Genomic DNA, 17,016 nt, shown 5'->3' on the forward strand with positions numbered 1-17,016 from the left:
TTAGAACGGAGTTGAGGAGGAACTTCTTCACTCAAAGGGTGGTGAATCTCTGGAATTCTCTACCCGTTGAAGTGGTGGAGGCTGCCTCGCTAAGTATTTTCAAGAAGCAGGTTGATGGGTTTTTGATAAGAGAGGGGATTAAGGGTTACGGGGAGAGGGCCGGAAAGTGGAACTGAGCCACGACAGATCAGCCATGATCTTATTGAATGGCGGGGCAGGCTCGAAGGGCCAGATGGCCTACTCCTGCTCCTATTTCTTATGTTCTTATGTAAATATGAGAAACAGCAGTCAGATGAACATGGATATAAAATTGTAACATGGAAGATGGAAACTTTCAGTTATGAGCTTATCTTATTTACTTCTTCTTGAAAAATTAGTTTCACTTAAAAGAAGTGAAACAGCCAAATCGAGAAACGTTTTCATATTTGGGAAAAGAGATTACAGGAAAGATTACAAATTCAAAACGAGAGAAAGGGGATAAAAAAGAAAAGAAACTATCCAGCAGAAATGGAAGTGCTTGAAATTTATAGGTTAATGCCATTAGCAAAGCTACTCCTATTATCATGGTAGCATTCTTAACACAATATTGTGTATTTTAGTATAAAGGAGTGAATGCATCCAAACCAGCAACGGAGTCACTGTTAGGAACTTTCAGTGAATAACAGTAAACGCCAAGTCTAATTATTGTTTCACAATTTACAAACAGAGGGCTTGCAAACATTATTGGAAATGTTGAGCATTAAATATTCCAAAAAGATGTACAGCACTCTGAAGTTCAGTCATCTTCAGCTCACATAGGAACAGAAAATTTAAGAGGAAGAGGTCATTTGGCCCTTCAAAGCTGCTCTGCCATTCAATATGATCATGGCTAATCCTCTACCTCAAAGCCAAATTCCCACTTTCTCCCCATAACACTTGATGTCGTTAAAACAATTGTCTATCTCTTTCTTGAAAGTAGTGACTTGGCCTCAAAGTTTATTTATTAGTGTCACAGGTAGGCTTACATTAACACTCCAATGATGTTACTGTGAAAATCCCCCAGTTGCCACATTCCAGCACCTGTTCAGGTACACTGAGGGAGAATTTAGCATGGCCAATACACCGAACCAGCACATCTGTGGTAGAGAATTCCACAGATTCATTATTCTGAGTGAAGAAATGTTTCCTCATCTTAATCCACATGACTTACCCCATACCTTCAGACTGTGTCCCCTGGTTCTAGATTTCTCAACCAGGGAAAACATCCTTCCTGCATCTAATCTGTCCAATCCTGATTAAATTTTACACATTTCAATCAGATCTCCTCTCATCCTTCTAAATTCCACTGAATGCAGACCTTCTTGAACCAATCTCTCCTCAGATCAGTCCCACCAACCCCAGTATCAGCCTAGTGAACCTCTGCTGCATTCCCTCTCTGGCAATTATATCCTTTCTTAGGTAAGAGATACCCAAAACTATACACAATACTCCAGGTGTGGTCTCACCAAGGTATAACAGCAGTAAGACATCCCTACTTCTGAACTCAAATCCTCTTGCAATCAAAGCCAACTTAGAACATAGAACAGTACAGCATAGTACAGGCTCTTCGGCCCTCGATGTTGTGCCAAGCTATGTCCAAACCCAAGATCAAGCTATCCCACTCCCTATCATTCTGGTGTGCTCCATGTGCCTATCCAATAACCGCTTGAAAGTTCTCAAAGTGTCCAAATCCACTATCACAGCAGGCAGTGCATTCCACACCCCAACCACACTGAGTAAAGAATCTACCTTGGGCATCTCTCCTATATCTCCCACCATAAATCTTATAGCTATGCTCCCTAGAAACAGCCACATCCAGCTAAGGAAATAGTCTCTGCATGTCCACTCTATCTATCCCCCTCATCATCTTACAAACCTGTATTGTCACCCCTCATCCTCCTCCACTCCAAAGAGAAAACCCCTAGCTCCCTCAACCTTTCCTCATAAGACCTACTAACTTACCATTTGTCTTCATAATTGCTTGGTGCACCTGCCTCCATTTTGATAGACTAGTGTACTAGGACACCCAGATCCCTTTGTACATCCACACTCACCAATATATCACTTTAAATAATACTCTTCCTTTCCGTTTTTCATTCCGTTACAACTTCCAGCACAACTTCACATTAAGCCACATTGCACTGCATCCGTCACGTGTTTGCCCACTCACTCAACTTGTCCATCACCTTGAAGTTTCCTTGCATCCTCTTCACAACTCTCAATTCTGTCCAGTTTTGTGACATCAGCACACTTGGAAATGTTACAAAAACAGGAAATGCTGGAAAATCTCAGCAGGTTGGACAGCATCTGTGCAGAGAGAATAGAGCTAATGTTTCAAGTCTGAGTGACTCTTCATTGGAACTCTGATGAAGGGTCATCCAGACTTGAAACATTAGCTCTATCCTCTCTCCACAGATGCTGTCCGACCTGCTGAGATTTTCCAGCATTTTTTGTTTCAGATTTCAGCACTTTCAGTAATTCACTTTTATCTTAGTGTTGAAAATATTATATTTGGTTCCCTCCTCCAAGTCACTTACATACATCATGAACAGCTAGAGCCACATCACTGATCCCTGCAATACCTCATTAGTCACTGCCCTGACTTTGGGAAAAATACCCAGTTATTGCCATTCTGTTTCCTGTCAACCAATTCTCAATCCATGCCAATACATTACTCCCAGCTCATTTGCTTTAATTTTGCCCACCAACCTTGCACCGAAAGCCTGTTGAAAGTCCAAATACACCACATTCACTGGTACTCTTGTATCTATTCTACAAGTTACATCCTCAAAAAGCTCCAGTAATTTGTTAATCATGATTTGTCTTTCATAAACCCATGCTGGCTTTGTCCAATTCAATTAATGATTTCCAAATATTTTGTTATCACAAATTTTATAATAGACTCTAGCATCTTCCCCACTACCAACAAGACTAACTGGTCTGTAATTCTCCCTTTTTTTCTCCCCTCTCATCTTCCAAAAATGCCTACCCTGAAGTACCACTGCTCTTCTCTCCAACAGAATTACCATTTGTCCCTTTTACCCTGTCCACCTTCATTGCTTTCCATTTCCCTTCTGATGTTCAACAAGGTGTTTACCAAAACTCATCTTCACAACCATATTTCCTTCCTCAGCGATTGTCGCCACCTCTGACTTACCCCACATGGATTCCAACTGATGTTTCATCCCTCATCTTTTGAATCCACCCAAGAGTACAGGTATCTCCAGGGCAAACAACGGTACGCTCTTAGCACCATTTTGAGCCTTTATCATCACCATTTACATTTCATTTGTCTTTTTGGCTACGCCATTCCCACCACCCCAAAGCCCCCTATCCCCGTAGTATAAATCTTGTCTGATTTTCCTTGTCTTCAGCTCTGATGAAGGGTCATCCTGACTCAAAACATTGGCTCTATTCTCACTCCACAGTTGTTGTCAGAACTGCTGAGATTTTCCAGCATTTTGTGTTTTTGTTTCAGGTTCCACCATCCACAGTATTTTGCCTTTAATCTTGTGTTTAGCTCACTGCTACTTCACTCTCCACCACAAATGAAGAATTCTACCACATTATGGCTGCTCTTCAACAAAATTCAACAATCTTTTCTCATTTCACAGTACCCAGTCTGAAATAGCTTGTCCTCTGCTTGGTTCCTCAACATATTGGTCTAAATAATAACCATCACAACTACACTCCAGGAATTCCTCATCCACTATACCACTGCTAGCTTGGTTTGTCCAATCTATAGGTAAAGTCACCCATGATTACAGTTGTACCCTTATTACACGCATCTCTGATTTCTTGTTTAATTCTTTCCCCATATCTCCACTATTGTGTGGGAGCCTATAGGGAACTTCTAATGTTTTCAGCCCCTTAGTATTTCTTATCTCCACTCACAGACTCTACACAATGATTTTCTGAGCCAAATTGCTTCCTTGCTACTGCATTGATTTCCACCTTTTCTAACAATGCTACCCCATCTCATTTCCCTTTTTGTCTGTCCTTCCTAAATATTGAATACCTCTGGATGTTCAGTTCCCATCCTTGGTAACCCTGCAGCTTTGTCCTGTAATTGCATTATTGTAACCATTTATATCTATTTGAGCTATTAATTCATCCATCTTATTGAGAATGCTCCATGCATTAAATCACAAATGCTTTAGATTTGCCCTTTTAACCCTGTTAAACATCTTAGTTTTATCTTGTGTTATGGCCCCATTTGTTTTTGCCCTTGTTTTTTCTGCTTTCCACTCTCTTCTGTTTCTATCCTTGTTTCTCCCTCCTCTGTCTTCCTGCCCAGGAGCACATCCCCCTGCCATTCTAATTTAAATCCTCCCATAGAGATGAGCAAACACCATTTCCAGGACATTATCTTGGGTACCATCAGGACCAGTTTGTAATAGAAATCAGTTGTTCATTATGTTACCGTTTACTTGCACTTCCCAGAGCTCACTTACTGCTGCAAAACCTCAACCATGCTAATATTGCCTCTAGGTTTGACTATTTCTACAATTTCTTGGTCAGCTTACCTGTTTAGACCCTCCATAAACTTGAACTTATCCGAAACTCTTATCTATACCCTAATTCGCACCATGTCCTATTCATGTCCCTTCATTTGTTCCATTCCAGCAATGCCTCAAACATAAAATTCTCATGATTATTATTGTAACCTCTGCAAATATCATTTTAAACAGGCGGCACAGTTGCACTGCTGCCTTGCAGCGCTAGGGAGCCAGTTCAATTCAAGCCTTGGGTGACTGTCTGAGAGGAGTTTGTATTTCTCTCAGCGTCTATGTGGGTTTCCTCTGGGTGTTCTGCTTTCCTCCCAAACACCGAAGATGTGTGGGTTAGATGGATTAACCATGGAAAATGTGTGGGGTTACAAGGATTGGACAGGGTAGAGGGCCTGGGTAAGATACTCTGTCAGGGAGTTGGTGCAAGCTTTTTCTACACTGTAGGGATTCTGTGATTCCATGAACCCTTGCCGGCCTAACAACCCTCCAAAATCTATACGCTTCTCCTGGTATGCCTTCTTACACACCTCTTGATTTTCATCAACCACCAGGAATGGTCGTGCTTTCAGCTGTCTAAGCCTTAAGCTCTGGAATTCCCTGGCTTAATCACTTTGCACTTCTCCTTTAAGATTCTGCTTAAAAACCATCACTTCCTCAAACTACCAGTCATTTGTCCTGATAGCTTATTACATGGCTCAGTGTAAAGTTTTGTTTGATAACACTCCTGTGAAGCACCTTGGGATGTTTTGCGTTAAAGGTGTGAGATAAAAGCAAGTTGTTCTTGAGACTTGAAAAACAAGTAAACATCTTTTCACATTGCTAAGAAGAACACTTATCCCAAAATACTTTTTCTCACTACTTTAGCAAAACTGCTCAGCTGGGGTGCCTGTGTCCTGCTAAGATTAATTAAACCAGCATGGGCAGGTAATCAAACCTAGGGTCTTGTAGCTTGCATGGTTTAATGCATAAGCAAACAGATCATTAGGCAAAACTGCTTTTCAAACTGTTTGTTAATTCTTCCCCTAACAGTCCACAGTTGAGATGATGAATCCCTGTCCACTGTCAATTCCACAATTTAGCCACTATTAAATGTGTGAAAAGGAACTGGGTTGGATCACCCTTTATCCTCTGTGGAAACACTTTGAAGTTCTTACCTCTTCAGGTTCTTGGGTAGTTTCGACAACTTGCTCCTGTGTATCAGCGGCAGCTGGTTCTTCGTATTCTTCATTGTCTTGAGTTTGCAGATCTCCAGATATATCCTGGTTTGTGGCATAAAATTGGGTATAGTCTTCATCCTGATAATAATGATAAGTTTACCCTTGCAGAAAATTGTAGAATTCAATATATTGGGAAGTGCACATAATTTTTCCTTCCTATTTCAAACAGCTGAAGGTGTAGTCACTACTAGGCATCATTGTGAAGCAATCTCTTAACCACACAACTGATCACTAGCAGCTCTATTTATTACATAAACAGAAGTAGATATGGGTTTCTTACAAGTTTGTACTGACTTGCTGAACACATGTTGGAGCTAGGAAAACATTTTTAACGATTTCACACCCAAGCCCCACATTATTTACTTCAGTCCAGTCTTTTGATTTGGTTTGATTTGATTTATTGTTGTCACATGTATTAGTATACAGTGTAAAGTACTGTTTCCTGCGCACTATACAGACAAAGCACATCACACATTGGGAAGGAAAGGAGAGAGTGCAGAATGTAATGTTACAGTCATGGCTAGGGTGTAGAGAAAGATCAACTTAATGCGAGGTAGATCCATTCAAAAGTCTGATGGCAGTGGGGAAAAGGTGTTTTTGAGTCAATCTTCCATTTTGCCAAACTTGGTGCATTTCCAGCATTCCTTCACAAATGTTATCACTCATCTAATAACGATTTATCTGGAAATATCCTTTTGTCCTCTGAATATACTTATTCTGACTCGCATGAAGTACCTGCACCAGAACTTGTAAATATCAAACGTTCAGTATATCAATATTCAATAGTTTAACCTCAAATCTGAAGCTGTACTTTAGTGCACACCAAATAACGTTTTGCCATTTGGAACCAGTATCTGCAATAACTTAATCATTTAATTGTCTACTCTCAAGTTGAGTTGAATCAAATTATATCACAAGCATATTTTAGCTTTATCAATTTGCACTTATCATAACCTACGTACTAAGGCTGGAACACAGATTTAGAATGCAGTGATGCTCAATTTCAAATTTATAAATTGCAAATGTCACTGTTATTTGAAAAGGGAGGGAGAAAAACACGGGTAATTACAAACCTGTCAGTATATAAATGTTGGGAAACTTTCAAAATCTCTGAAACAAATATTAACTGATCAGGTAGTCAGCACTGATTTGTAATGAGCATAGAATGCCTGACTACCATAGTTGATACTTTTCTCTGAGATCACCAGTATTGTGTAAGCGAGTGTCTTCAGATGTGGTTGATGTAGACTTCGACAGTGCATTTGACATCTTCCACATAAGAGATTAGAAAAAAAATTACAGCACATGGAAACATTTTGTGATATGCACTGGTAACTGGTAGCAGAAAGTTGAGATAAAGGAAAAAAATTGAGGTTGGAGGAATTTGATAACCAGGGTATCTGCATTGAAATCTCAACTTTTCACCATGACTTGGACAAAAGGGCAGAATGTTGCAAGTAATACTTGAGTTAGGATAGATGGTAAGTTGCATGGTTGAGATGAGAAGTTACAAACATATATAAGATAAAGCAAATGACATCACAAGTTCTGCAGGGAAGTATGAGGGACATGACAAAAATTAAATCAGAATATTTTCCTAATGGTGAGAAAGTAGTAGCAATGCAGGAGCAAACGGAATTGGATATCCATGTTTACAAATCACTAAATTAGTAAAAGATCTTGCACAACTAGAAAATGTAATCAAAAGGGTTAATGGAATATTGGAAACTATGCTTCAATGCTATAGAGTGTTAATCAGACTCTATGTGGAGTACGACATTCATTTTGAGCATTCAACTTCAGGAAAGATATAGTTCTGGAAGAAAATATATCACAGATTCACCAAAACTATATTAGGACTAAGTTAAAAGGGCTGGATGCAAAAAAACTGGATGCAGACTATGCTAATTTAATCAACTTTTTAGTTCATTTACAAGTACAAATCTTGTAACGTAAAAGCTTCTTGTTTCAGGACCATGATAAAACAGGGGGAGGAGTGAAGGGGGAGGTCAGAGGCTAGGAATCCAGTGATGAGTAACTCATCTTCCCTGACTTCTCAAAGACTGTCTACCATCTACAATGCATAAGCCAGAAGAGTAATGGAATCCTCTCTCCTATCTGGGCAAGTGCAGCTCCAACAACACTAAACTTTATTTATTAGTCATAAGTAAGGTTTACATTAACACTGCAATGAAGTTACTGCGGAATTCCTCTAGTTGCCACAGTCCGGCATCTGTTCAGGTCAATGCACAGAATCAGCATGTCTTTCAGACTGTGGGAGGAAACCAGGGCACCTGGAAGAAACCCACGCAGACAACATGCACGGGGAGAACGTGCAAACTCCACAAAAACAGTGACCTAAGCTGGGAATCGAGCACGCGTCTCTGGCACTGTGACGCAGCAATGCTGACCAATGTGTCACTATGCCGCCCCAACACTCAAGAAGCTTGGCACAATCCAGGACAAAGCAGCTCACTTGATTGCTACCTTTTCACAAACAGTGAATTCCTCCACCACTGGTGAACAGTGGTAGCCCCTTACACCATCTACAAGCTGTACTGTAGGAACCCTCCAAGGTTCATAAGAACATAAGAACATAAGAAATAGGAGCAGGAGTAGGCCATCTAGCCCTTCGAGCCTGCCCCGCCATTCAATAAGATCATGGCTGATCTGTCGTGGCTCAGTTCCACTTTCCCGCCCTCTCCCCATAACCCTTAATCCCTTCTCTTATCAAAAACCCATCAACCCGCTTCTTAAAAATATTTAGCGAGGCAGCCTCCACCACTTCAACGGGCAGAGAATTCCAGAGATTCACCACCCTTTGAGTGAAGAAGTTCCTCCTCAACTCCGTTCTAAACCGCCTACCCTTTATCTTGAGGCTGTGCCCCCTAGTCCTACTGTCTTTTTTGAGCGGGAAGAGTCTCTCCACCTCTATCCTATCCATCCCATTCATCATCTTATACGTCTCAATGAGATCTCCCCTCATTCTTCTAAACTCTAACGAGTACAAGCCTAGTTTATTCAGCCTCTCCTCATAGCTCAATCCCCTCAACTCCGGTATCAGCCTAGTAAACCTCCTCTGCACTCCCTCCAGGGCCAAAATATCCTTGCGCAGGTGCGGCGCCCAAAACTGCACACAGTACTCCAGCTGCGGCCTCACCAATGCCCTATACAGCTGCAGCAAGACCTCCCTACTTTTATATTCAATCCCCCTCGCTATGAAGGCCAGCATCCCATTCGCCTTCCTGACCACCTGCTGCACCTGCAAGCTGGGTTTTTGCGATTCATGCACAAGGACCCCGAGGTCCCTCTGCACCGTCGCCTGCTGCAGTTTTTCGCCACGTAAGTAATAGTCCTTCCTACCATTCTTCCTACCAAAGTGGACCACCTCACACTTGCCAACATTAAATTCCATTTGCCATTTCCTGGCCCATTCGCCCAGCCTATCTAGATCCTTCTGCAGACTCTCCACACCCTCCGCACAATTTGCCGTTCCCCAATCTTGGTGTCATCAGCAAATTTCGACACCCTGCACTCGGTTCCCTCCTCCAGATCATCTATATAAATGGTAAATAGCTGAGGCCCCAGCACCGACCCCTGGGGCACCCCACTAGTCACCATCCGCCAATCCGAATAGCACCCGTTGACCCCCACTCTCTGCCTCCTATTTGACAACCAATCCTCTATCCACGCTAACACCCTACCCCCAACTCCATGTCCCCTGACCTTCTGCAATAACCTCTTGTGAGGTACCTTGTCAAACGCCTTCTGAAAATCCAGAAAGACCACATCCACCGGCTCTCCTCTATCCACTGCCCTAGACACATCCTCATAGAACTCCAGTAAATTTGTCAGACACGACTTCCCTTTAATGAAACCGTGTTGCGTCCGCCCTATCAAGCAATTCCCTTCAAGATGCCTCGCAATTTCCTCCTTAATGACGGATTCTAACATTTTACCTACCACAGACGTTAAACTAACCGGCCTATAATTCCCCGCCTTTTGCCTGGCACCCTTCTTAAACAACGGCGTAACATCAGCCGTTTTCCAATCTTCCGGCACTTCCCCGGAATCCAGCGACGTCTGGAAAATAACCACCAAGGCATCCACTATCACCTCCGCCATTTCTTTCAGAACCCTCGGATGCATTCCATCCGGTCCTGGGGACTTGTCCACAATCAGCCCCTCCAGTCTGTCGAGCACCACCTCTCTGGTAACAGTAATGTCATTAAGACCCTCCATTCCTACCACCTTTCCATCGCTAACACCCGGCAAATTATTCACGTCCTCCTCCGTGAAGACAGAAACAAAAAAGTTATTCAAGACCTTCGCCATATCCCCATCCCCTACCACTAGCTCCCCTTTCTCATCCTCTAAAGGACCAACGTTCACCCTAGCCAGCCTCTTCCTTTTTATATATTTATAAAAACTCTTGCTATCCTTTTTTATATTAAGTGCTAGCCCAGCCTCATAGCTTCTCCTACCCTCCTTTATCAACTTCTTTGTCAATCTTTGTTGACATTTAAACCTTTCCCAGTCCTCTTCTCGCCCACTGCTCTTAGCTACTCTAAATTCCTCCGCTTTTAATTTAACACTTTCCTTCACCTCCTTCGTTATCCACGGCTTATTACCTCTCTTCCTACTGTCCTTTTTAACCATCGGAATAAATTTCTGCTGAGCACCAAGAAAGATCTCCTTAAAGATCCTCCACTGCTCCTCAGCAGGTTCCTGACGCAGAACCTTCAAAACACATGACCACTACCGCTAGAAGGACAAAAAGCTGGGAATACCACTACCTGGAAGTTGCCTTTCAAGTCACTCACCATCTGGCTTGGAAATGTTTCACCATTCTGTCTTTATCACTGGGTCAAAATCCTGGAACTCCCTAACAACACTGTGGGTGTCAGTGTACCTACGCCTCAGGGGCTGCAGCAATTCAAGAAGGCAGCTCACCATCACCTTCTCAAGGGTAAGTAGGAATGAGCAATAAATGCTGGTCTAACCAGCAATGCCCACATCCCATAAAAGATTTTTTTTTAAGTCTGGGGTGAGATGGAATGCCATGCTCTCCACTTATCTGGATGACAGCAGCTCAAGTGACATTCAAGAAGCTCAACATCATACAGCCCACTTGATTCAGCATTACCTTAATTACTCATTCCCCCCATCTACACACAGCAGCGGTGTATGCAAACAACAAGATGCACTGCAGCCAACGGCTTCAGCAGCATCTTTAAATCAGCAACTTCTATCACCGAGCAGGATGTGGGCAACAGATGCATGGGAATACCATCACCTCTCCTCCAAGCAACACATCATCCAGACTTGGAACAACATCAACACTTCTCCTTTCTCACCAGACAGGATTTTGAATCCTCAAACTCCCTTCCTAACAGTATGGTAGCACCTATAATGGATGGGCTGCAGCAGTTCAAGGCAGTGGCTCAACTACACCTTCAGAGTAAATAGGGATGAGCAACTAATGCTATACTTAGCAGCAAAGCTTACATCCTATCCAAAAATAAAACAGGGGCATAATCTGAAGCTAAAGATGAAATAGAAAAATAAAATGTTTATTCAGTGGAAATCTGGTACACACGAACCAAAAAAGCAAAGAGTGCAAGGTCATTTTAAATTTTCAAGAAAGGTCCATAAGTCTTTGAGGGGTCAGAATATTAAGGGATTTGGAAGAAAGTTGGGTAAATGTAGTGAAGTACACATCAGTTCTGAAGCGATGAAGTTGAGGGAGGTGTCAGTATGATCTAACTGAATAGCAGAACAGGTTCAAAAAGGGCTGAGTGGCCTCTCTGTTCCCAACTCCAAATTTATCATGATCCCAAAAGAAGCTGCCGTGCAATACTTTTCACAATTCATCCTTTGTACTTCCACATAAAATAAAAATATATAATTTACATAATCTGCAATACACAAAAACATGTTGCGGCCAGGAGGAATTGAAGAATTTGGTTATCTCCAATTTGAAAAAATGCAAATAGATGTCATATCGTATTTAAATTATTTTCTTGTAGTCAAGGATGCTGAGAAAATGAATAGTTTCACTTTTTCCAACTACTGGGTGTGTCACTGCATGCTCGAGTCATATCTACAGATGTGCGCTCAATGCACAGTAACGGTCTGTCAGCATGGCCCAATAACACATCTTAACCAATTTTTTTTTTAAACGCTCCATAAAACATCAGTAAACCTCCATTTTCTACTGCCATTTTTACATCCAAAAGATTTACCAGAGGTTACAATGTTAACAGCCTGGAGACGCAAATTCAAATCAGTTTCGACAGGCATTCACACTGACCCCAATAGAATGAATTTGCTAGCCTTGAATGAGTCTCTGAAAAGGGAATTTTCCTGCATTGCTTGGGGCACGTCTTGGCAGAAATAGAATTGAGCATCCACGAGAGATGAGGGTAAATTGGACTGATCAGTCATCACACAGCAGTGTGCGTATTTTTGCGTAGGGAGGAAAAAATTGTATTTAAAATTCTACAATGCTTAATTACACCATATTATTTTCCCAATAATTCACTAAAATCAATATTAAAATCTCAAGTGATATGGAGAATTTTGAAAGCTCTTCTCATACAAATATTCTTGTATGTTTCAAAATTACGACATCACTCGAAAGAATTTAAATTTTCTGGTCAAATGTCAGCTTTAATCATTTTCCCGAAAATAATTTTCCATGTCATAACAGATTCACTGTAGAGAACAGCTTCTATTCCCATTCAGAAATGCACTGACTTATGTGGTTTTACCCACTTAATGATGATAAATGCTTCTACACTAGAGATCATCTCAAAAGCTAAGAGTTAATCTCTTTATTCAGCTTAAAGCTGCTATGTGCTGAAAGAAAGGATGCAGAGAACATCAATCATTTCTGGAAAATTAACATTCTAAAGAGGTCAGTAATCTATGCACCTTTACAGAGCTCAATCAGATCCCATCCAATCTGCTGATAAAAAACCTTTCACCTTAACTGTGCTTGACAATTGGCAGTGTATCTGCATCAGACAATGCAGGCTTTTTCACAAAGATACAACCCTCAAGGTCATAATGCCAAGCAGTCTCTAAGCCTGTCAGAAGAGTATTGCCTACCTCCAAACAAGCTGTCAACATAAACTTTGTCAGACAGGAGATAAAGAAACTGACAGCAAGTGATAATAGGTCTAATTTTCACACCTCCCCAGGGACAGAAATAGTTTTAAAATCAGCCTGGATCCTGGTGATGAAGTGTTATCTGAAATGATACAACAGAAAAGGACTTACTTGAAATTCATCATCTAGAGGGTCATTGATTTCAAGGTCTAACACTTCATCATTGTACATTTCTTCACCCTGTTCTGCTGGGTAATCCATTTGGTCGTCTCCAAGCTCAGTGTCGTTGTCTTCATACTCCACACCTTCTCCCTCTTCAGCATATTCGTCCTGACCATAGCCTTCCATTTCTTCTTGTGCATCGTCTACAACTTCGAGAGCTGCATTTTCTCCATAATTGAATACCTCTTCAGTAGATTTATCACCAACACTCTTGGATAATTCTAAGGATGTACCCGTAAAAGATGTTGAAGCATTGATGTCGATAGATACACCTTGATAACTGCAAGGAAAATATAAAGGACTTCGTATACTTTAAAATGGTAAATAAGTGATCAAAAAAATGCATCAATTTATATCAAAATATTATTCAACTTAGAGTTGCATTTCTTTTGCTTTTAAATTCCAATGACATTTCAAAAATATGTAACCAATTTTTAAAAACACAGATTGTGGATGCATACCAGACAAAAACACAATATTTTATGTAAAATTCAGTCTTTATTATTAATATTAAATTGCTGGCTACATTTTACATCTTGCAATGATGACCCTAAACCATTATTATAACACAGCCCATTCCAAATTAAAATCCTTGGTACTTTGTACAGTAAAATTATCTAGCATGCAAGGGAAATGGGCAACGTGGGTTAACCAAAATGCTATTCATGGAAAATTGCATTTACTAATGGAATACGGCACAAAGCGTGGATTAACTCAGGGATTAAAGAACAGTATTCTTTTTACACCAATCTTCCAACAAAGTTAAAAGTGGAAAGTATAAGATAATACAATATCCAGGAAGGGGTTCCACTTAATTTTGTAATTGCTTCCAGTCAATGACAATTCAAATTAGGGGAACATTAGAAATTGCAGTTAGTAGAATGCCGGATATCGCAAAGTTTACTGCATTACAAATTAATTACAACACATCTTAAATATGAATTAAATCATTTGCCATTTCAAACTTTCTTCATAAGAATATTTACATGGCAAGAAGATTTAATCTCATCTGGTTAGTCAATTTAAAAACTGTGATCAATACTTCAAGATTGAGGTAGGTGAACTTGGAGCGTCAGGAATAAGGTAGGTGAACTTGGGAGTGTGGATTGGTACTTGGGACTATGATGTTGTGGCCATGACGGAGACATGGTTAGAACAGGGACAGGAATGATTGTTGGCAGTTCTAGGGTATAGATGTTTCAGTAAGAGTAGAGAAGGCGGTAAAAGAGGTGGAGGAGTAGCATTGTTAATCAAGAGTAGTTTAGCGGCCGCTGAAAGACATTTCAAGGGCAATCTGCCTACTGAGGTAATATGGGCTGATGTTAGAAACAGGAAAGGATCAGTCACATTGTTAGGAGTTTTCTATAGGACCCCAAATAGTAATAGAGAAGTGGAGCAGAAGTGGCAAAGCAGATTATGGATAGGTGTGGAGGTCACAGGATAATTATCATGGGTGACTTTAACTTTCCAAACATTGATTGGAACATTTGCAGATCGAATAGTTTGGATGGGGCACTTTTTGTAGAATGTGTGCAGGAGACTTTCCTGACACAATATGTGGATAAGCTGACAAGTGGGGCCAAATTGGACTTGGTATTGGGTATTGATCCTGGCCAAGTGTTAGATTTGTTTGTGGGAGAGCACTTTGGAGATAGTGACTACAATTCGGTGTCCTTCATTATTGCAATGGAGACGATAAGGTCACACAGCAGGTCAAGGTTTATAATTGGGACAGGAGTAATTATAAAGTGATTAGGCACGAATTAGGGAGCATAAGATAGGAATAGAAACTGTCAGGTATGGGCACAAACGAAAAAGGGGAGCTTTTTCAAGGAACAAATACTGTGTGTCCTTGACAGGTATGTCCCTGGCAGGCAGGGAGGAAATGGCTGAGTGAGGGAACCATGGTTCACAAAGAAGGTTGAATGTCTTAAGAGGAAAAAGGAAGCGTATGTAAGAATGTTGTTCCTCTCTTCAAGAAAGGAAATAGGAACAACCCTGGTAATTATAGACCAGTGGTCGGTTAATTAATGGAAAGAGTCCTGACAGATAGGATTTATGACCATTTGGAAAGATGCAGTTTAATCCAGATAGTCAGCACGGTTTCGTGAGGGGTAAGTCCTGCCTCACAAATTTGATTGAATTCTTTGAGGTGGTAACAAGGTGTGTAGATGAAGGTAGAGCAGTTGATGTCGTATACATGGATTTTAGTAAGGTGTTTGATAAGTTTCCCCATGGTGGGCTCATGAAGAAGATAAGGAGGTGTGGGATAGAAGAAAAATTTTCAGACTGGAGGCCAGTTACCAGCCATGTACCACAAGGATCAATGCTGGGTCCTCTGCTATTTGTGCTTTTTATCAATGACTTGGAAGAGGGGGCTGAAGGGTGGGTTAGTAAATTTGCTGATGACACCAAGATTGGTGGAGTAGTGGATGAGGTGGAGGGCTCTTGCAGGCTACTAAGAGACATTGATAGGATGCACAGCTGGGCCGAAAAGTGGCAGATGAAGTTTAACCCTGATAAGCGTGAGGTGATTCATTTTGGTAGGACAAACTTGAATGCGGATTACAGGGTTAACGGCAGGGTTCTGAGGAATGGAGGGTAGGTCTTATGAGGAAAGGCTGAGGGAGCTGGGGCTTTTCTATTTAGAGCAGAGAGGATGAGAGGCAACTTAATAGAGGTTTATAAGATGATAAGAGGGATTGATCGAGTGGACATGCAGAGACTATTTCCTCAGGTGGATGTAACTATTACTGGGGGCATAACTATAACGTTCATGGTGGGAGATATAGGAGGGATGTCCAAGGTAAATTCTTCACTCAGAGTGGTGTGGAATACACTGCCTGCAGTGATAGTGCAGTCGGATACTTTAGGAACTTTCAAATGGTTATTGGATAGACACATGGAGCATGCCAGAATGATAGGGAGTGGGACAAAGCTTGGCACAACATTGAGGGCCAAAAGGCCTGTACTGTTCTATGTTTCGATGTACTAGCCAAGCATACAGATTATTACATCTGTTACCATTTCTGTCTCACACTTATTTTCTTCTCGTTACATTTTTGTCATGAATTAAGACAAGACTTTCATACTTTTTTGTTAACCTTTGCTATTCTAATTGACACTCTTATAAATGGGAAATGCCTATGTAAACCTGTAATTTTGATTGGATGATCTTACCATCAAATATTGAAATGTCACATATTAAAGAACGTGGGTTTAGCCGTAGTAAACCTGGATAAACTGCACAATAACTGGCTCACCCAGCTTTTCTCCAGATGTGATACTGGAGTCCTGGTAAGTACGTTCAAGGTGCTCCACACCTGCTCTAGATGAATGACCCAGTTACTTATAAGTCACTTATAAGTCAACTTACAATGTTGCACTTGATGTGTTTCCTCTTGGGGGAAATGGGGCAGACACGGTTATTAAATCTGATTTGGGCGCTGGCACAGAGAGATCCAAAAGCCAGGTGGTGTTAGATGAGAAAGGTTTATTTGTAATTCATTCCTGGGACATGGGCACCACCGGCTTGTCAGCATTTATTGCCCACTCCTAGTTGCCTGAGGGTTAACCACAATGCTGTGGGGTCTGGAGTCACATGAAGGCCAGGGGCAGGTAAGGACGGCAGATTTCCTTCTCTGAAGGACATTAGTGAACCAGATGGGCTTTTCCTACAATCAACAATGATTTCAGTAAATTCTTAATTCCAGATACTTTTTATTGAATTCAAATTCCACCAGCCACCATGGCAGGATTCGAATCCAGGTTCCCAGAACATGAGCTGAGTTTCTGGATTAATAGTCTAGCAATAATACCAGTAGGCCATAGGTTAATAATATGCAGAAATACTACACGCAACTATTAATTAAGTGAAATTAACCAGATTTTAAAACAAATAGCAAGTTAAATATTTAACGTCAAGAGGGGAACAG

At 41.1% G+C, this 17,016-nt stretch overlaps 1 protein-coding gene across 4 annotated transcripts in view; it reads right to left on the reverse strand.

The window, feature by feature from the left end:
* Window positions 1–17,016, reverse strand: part of LOC145358683 (RNA-binding protein 33-like) — a 182,712-nt gene that overhangs the window by 115,573 nt on the left and 50,123 nt on the right. For 2 of the 4 annotated variants that reach the window (XM_080212933.1, XM_080212909.1), the window contains exons 5-6: window positions 13,031–13,361; window positions 5,684–5,824 (exon numbers count right to left, since the gene is read on the reverse strand). In XM_080212933.1, the coding sequence (XP_080069059.1) occupies window positions 5,684–5,824; window positions 13,031–13,361 (472 nt within the window). The remainder of the gene's footprint in view (window positions 1–5,683; window positions 5,825–13,030; window positions 13,362–17,016) is intronic. The other 2 variants (XM_080212917.1, XM_080212925.1) reach the window with 2 other exon arrangements.

Source organism: Carcharhinus amblyrhynchos, chromosome 2 (assembly GCF_965287045.1).
Source record: "Carcharhinus amblyrhynchos chromosome 2, sCarAmb.v2.hapA, whole genome shotgun sequence".
Lineage (NCBI taxonomy): Eukaryota > Metazoa > Chordata > Chondrichthyes > Carcharhiniformes > Carcharhinidae > Carcharhinus > Carcharhinus amblyrhynchos.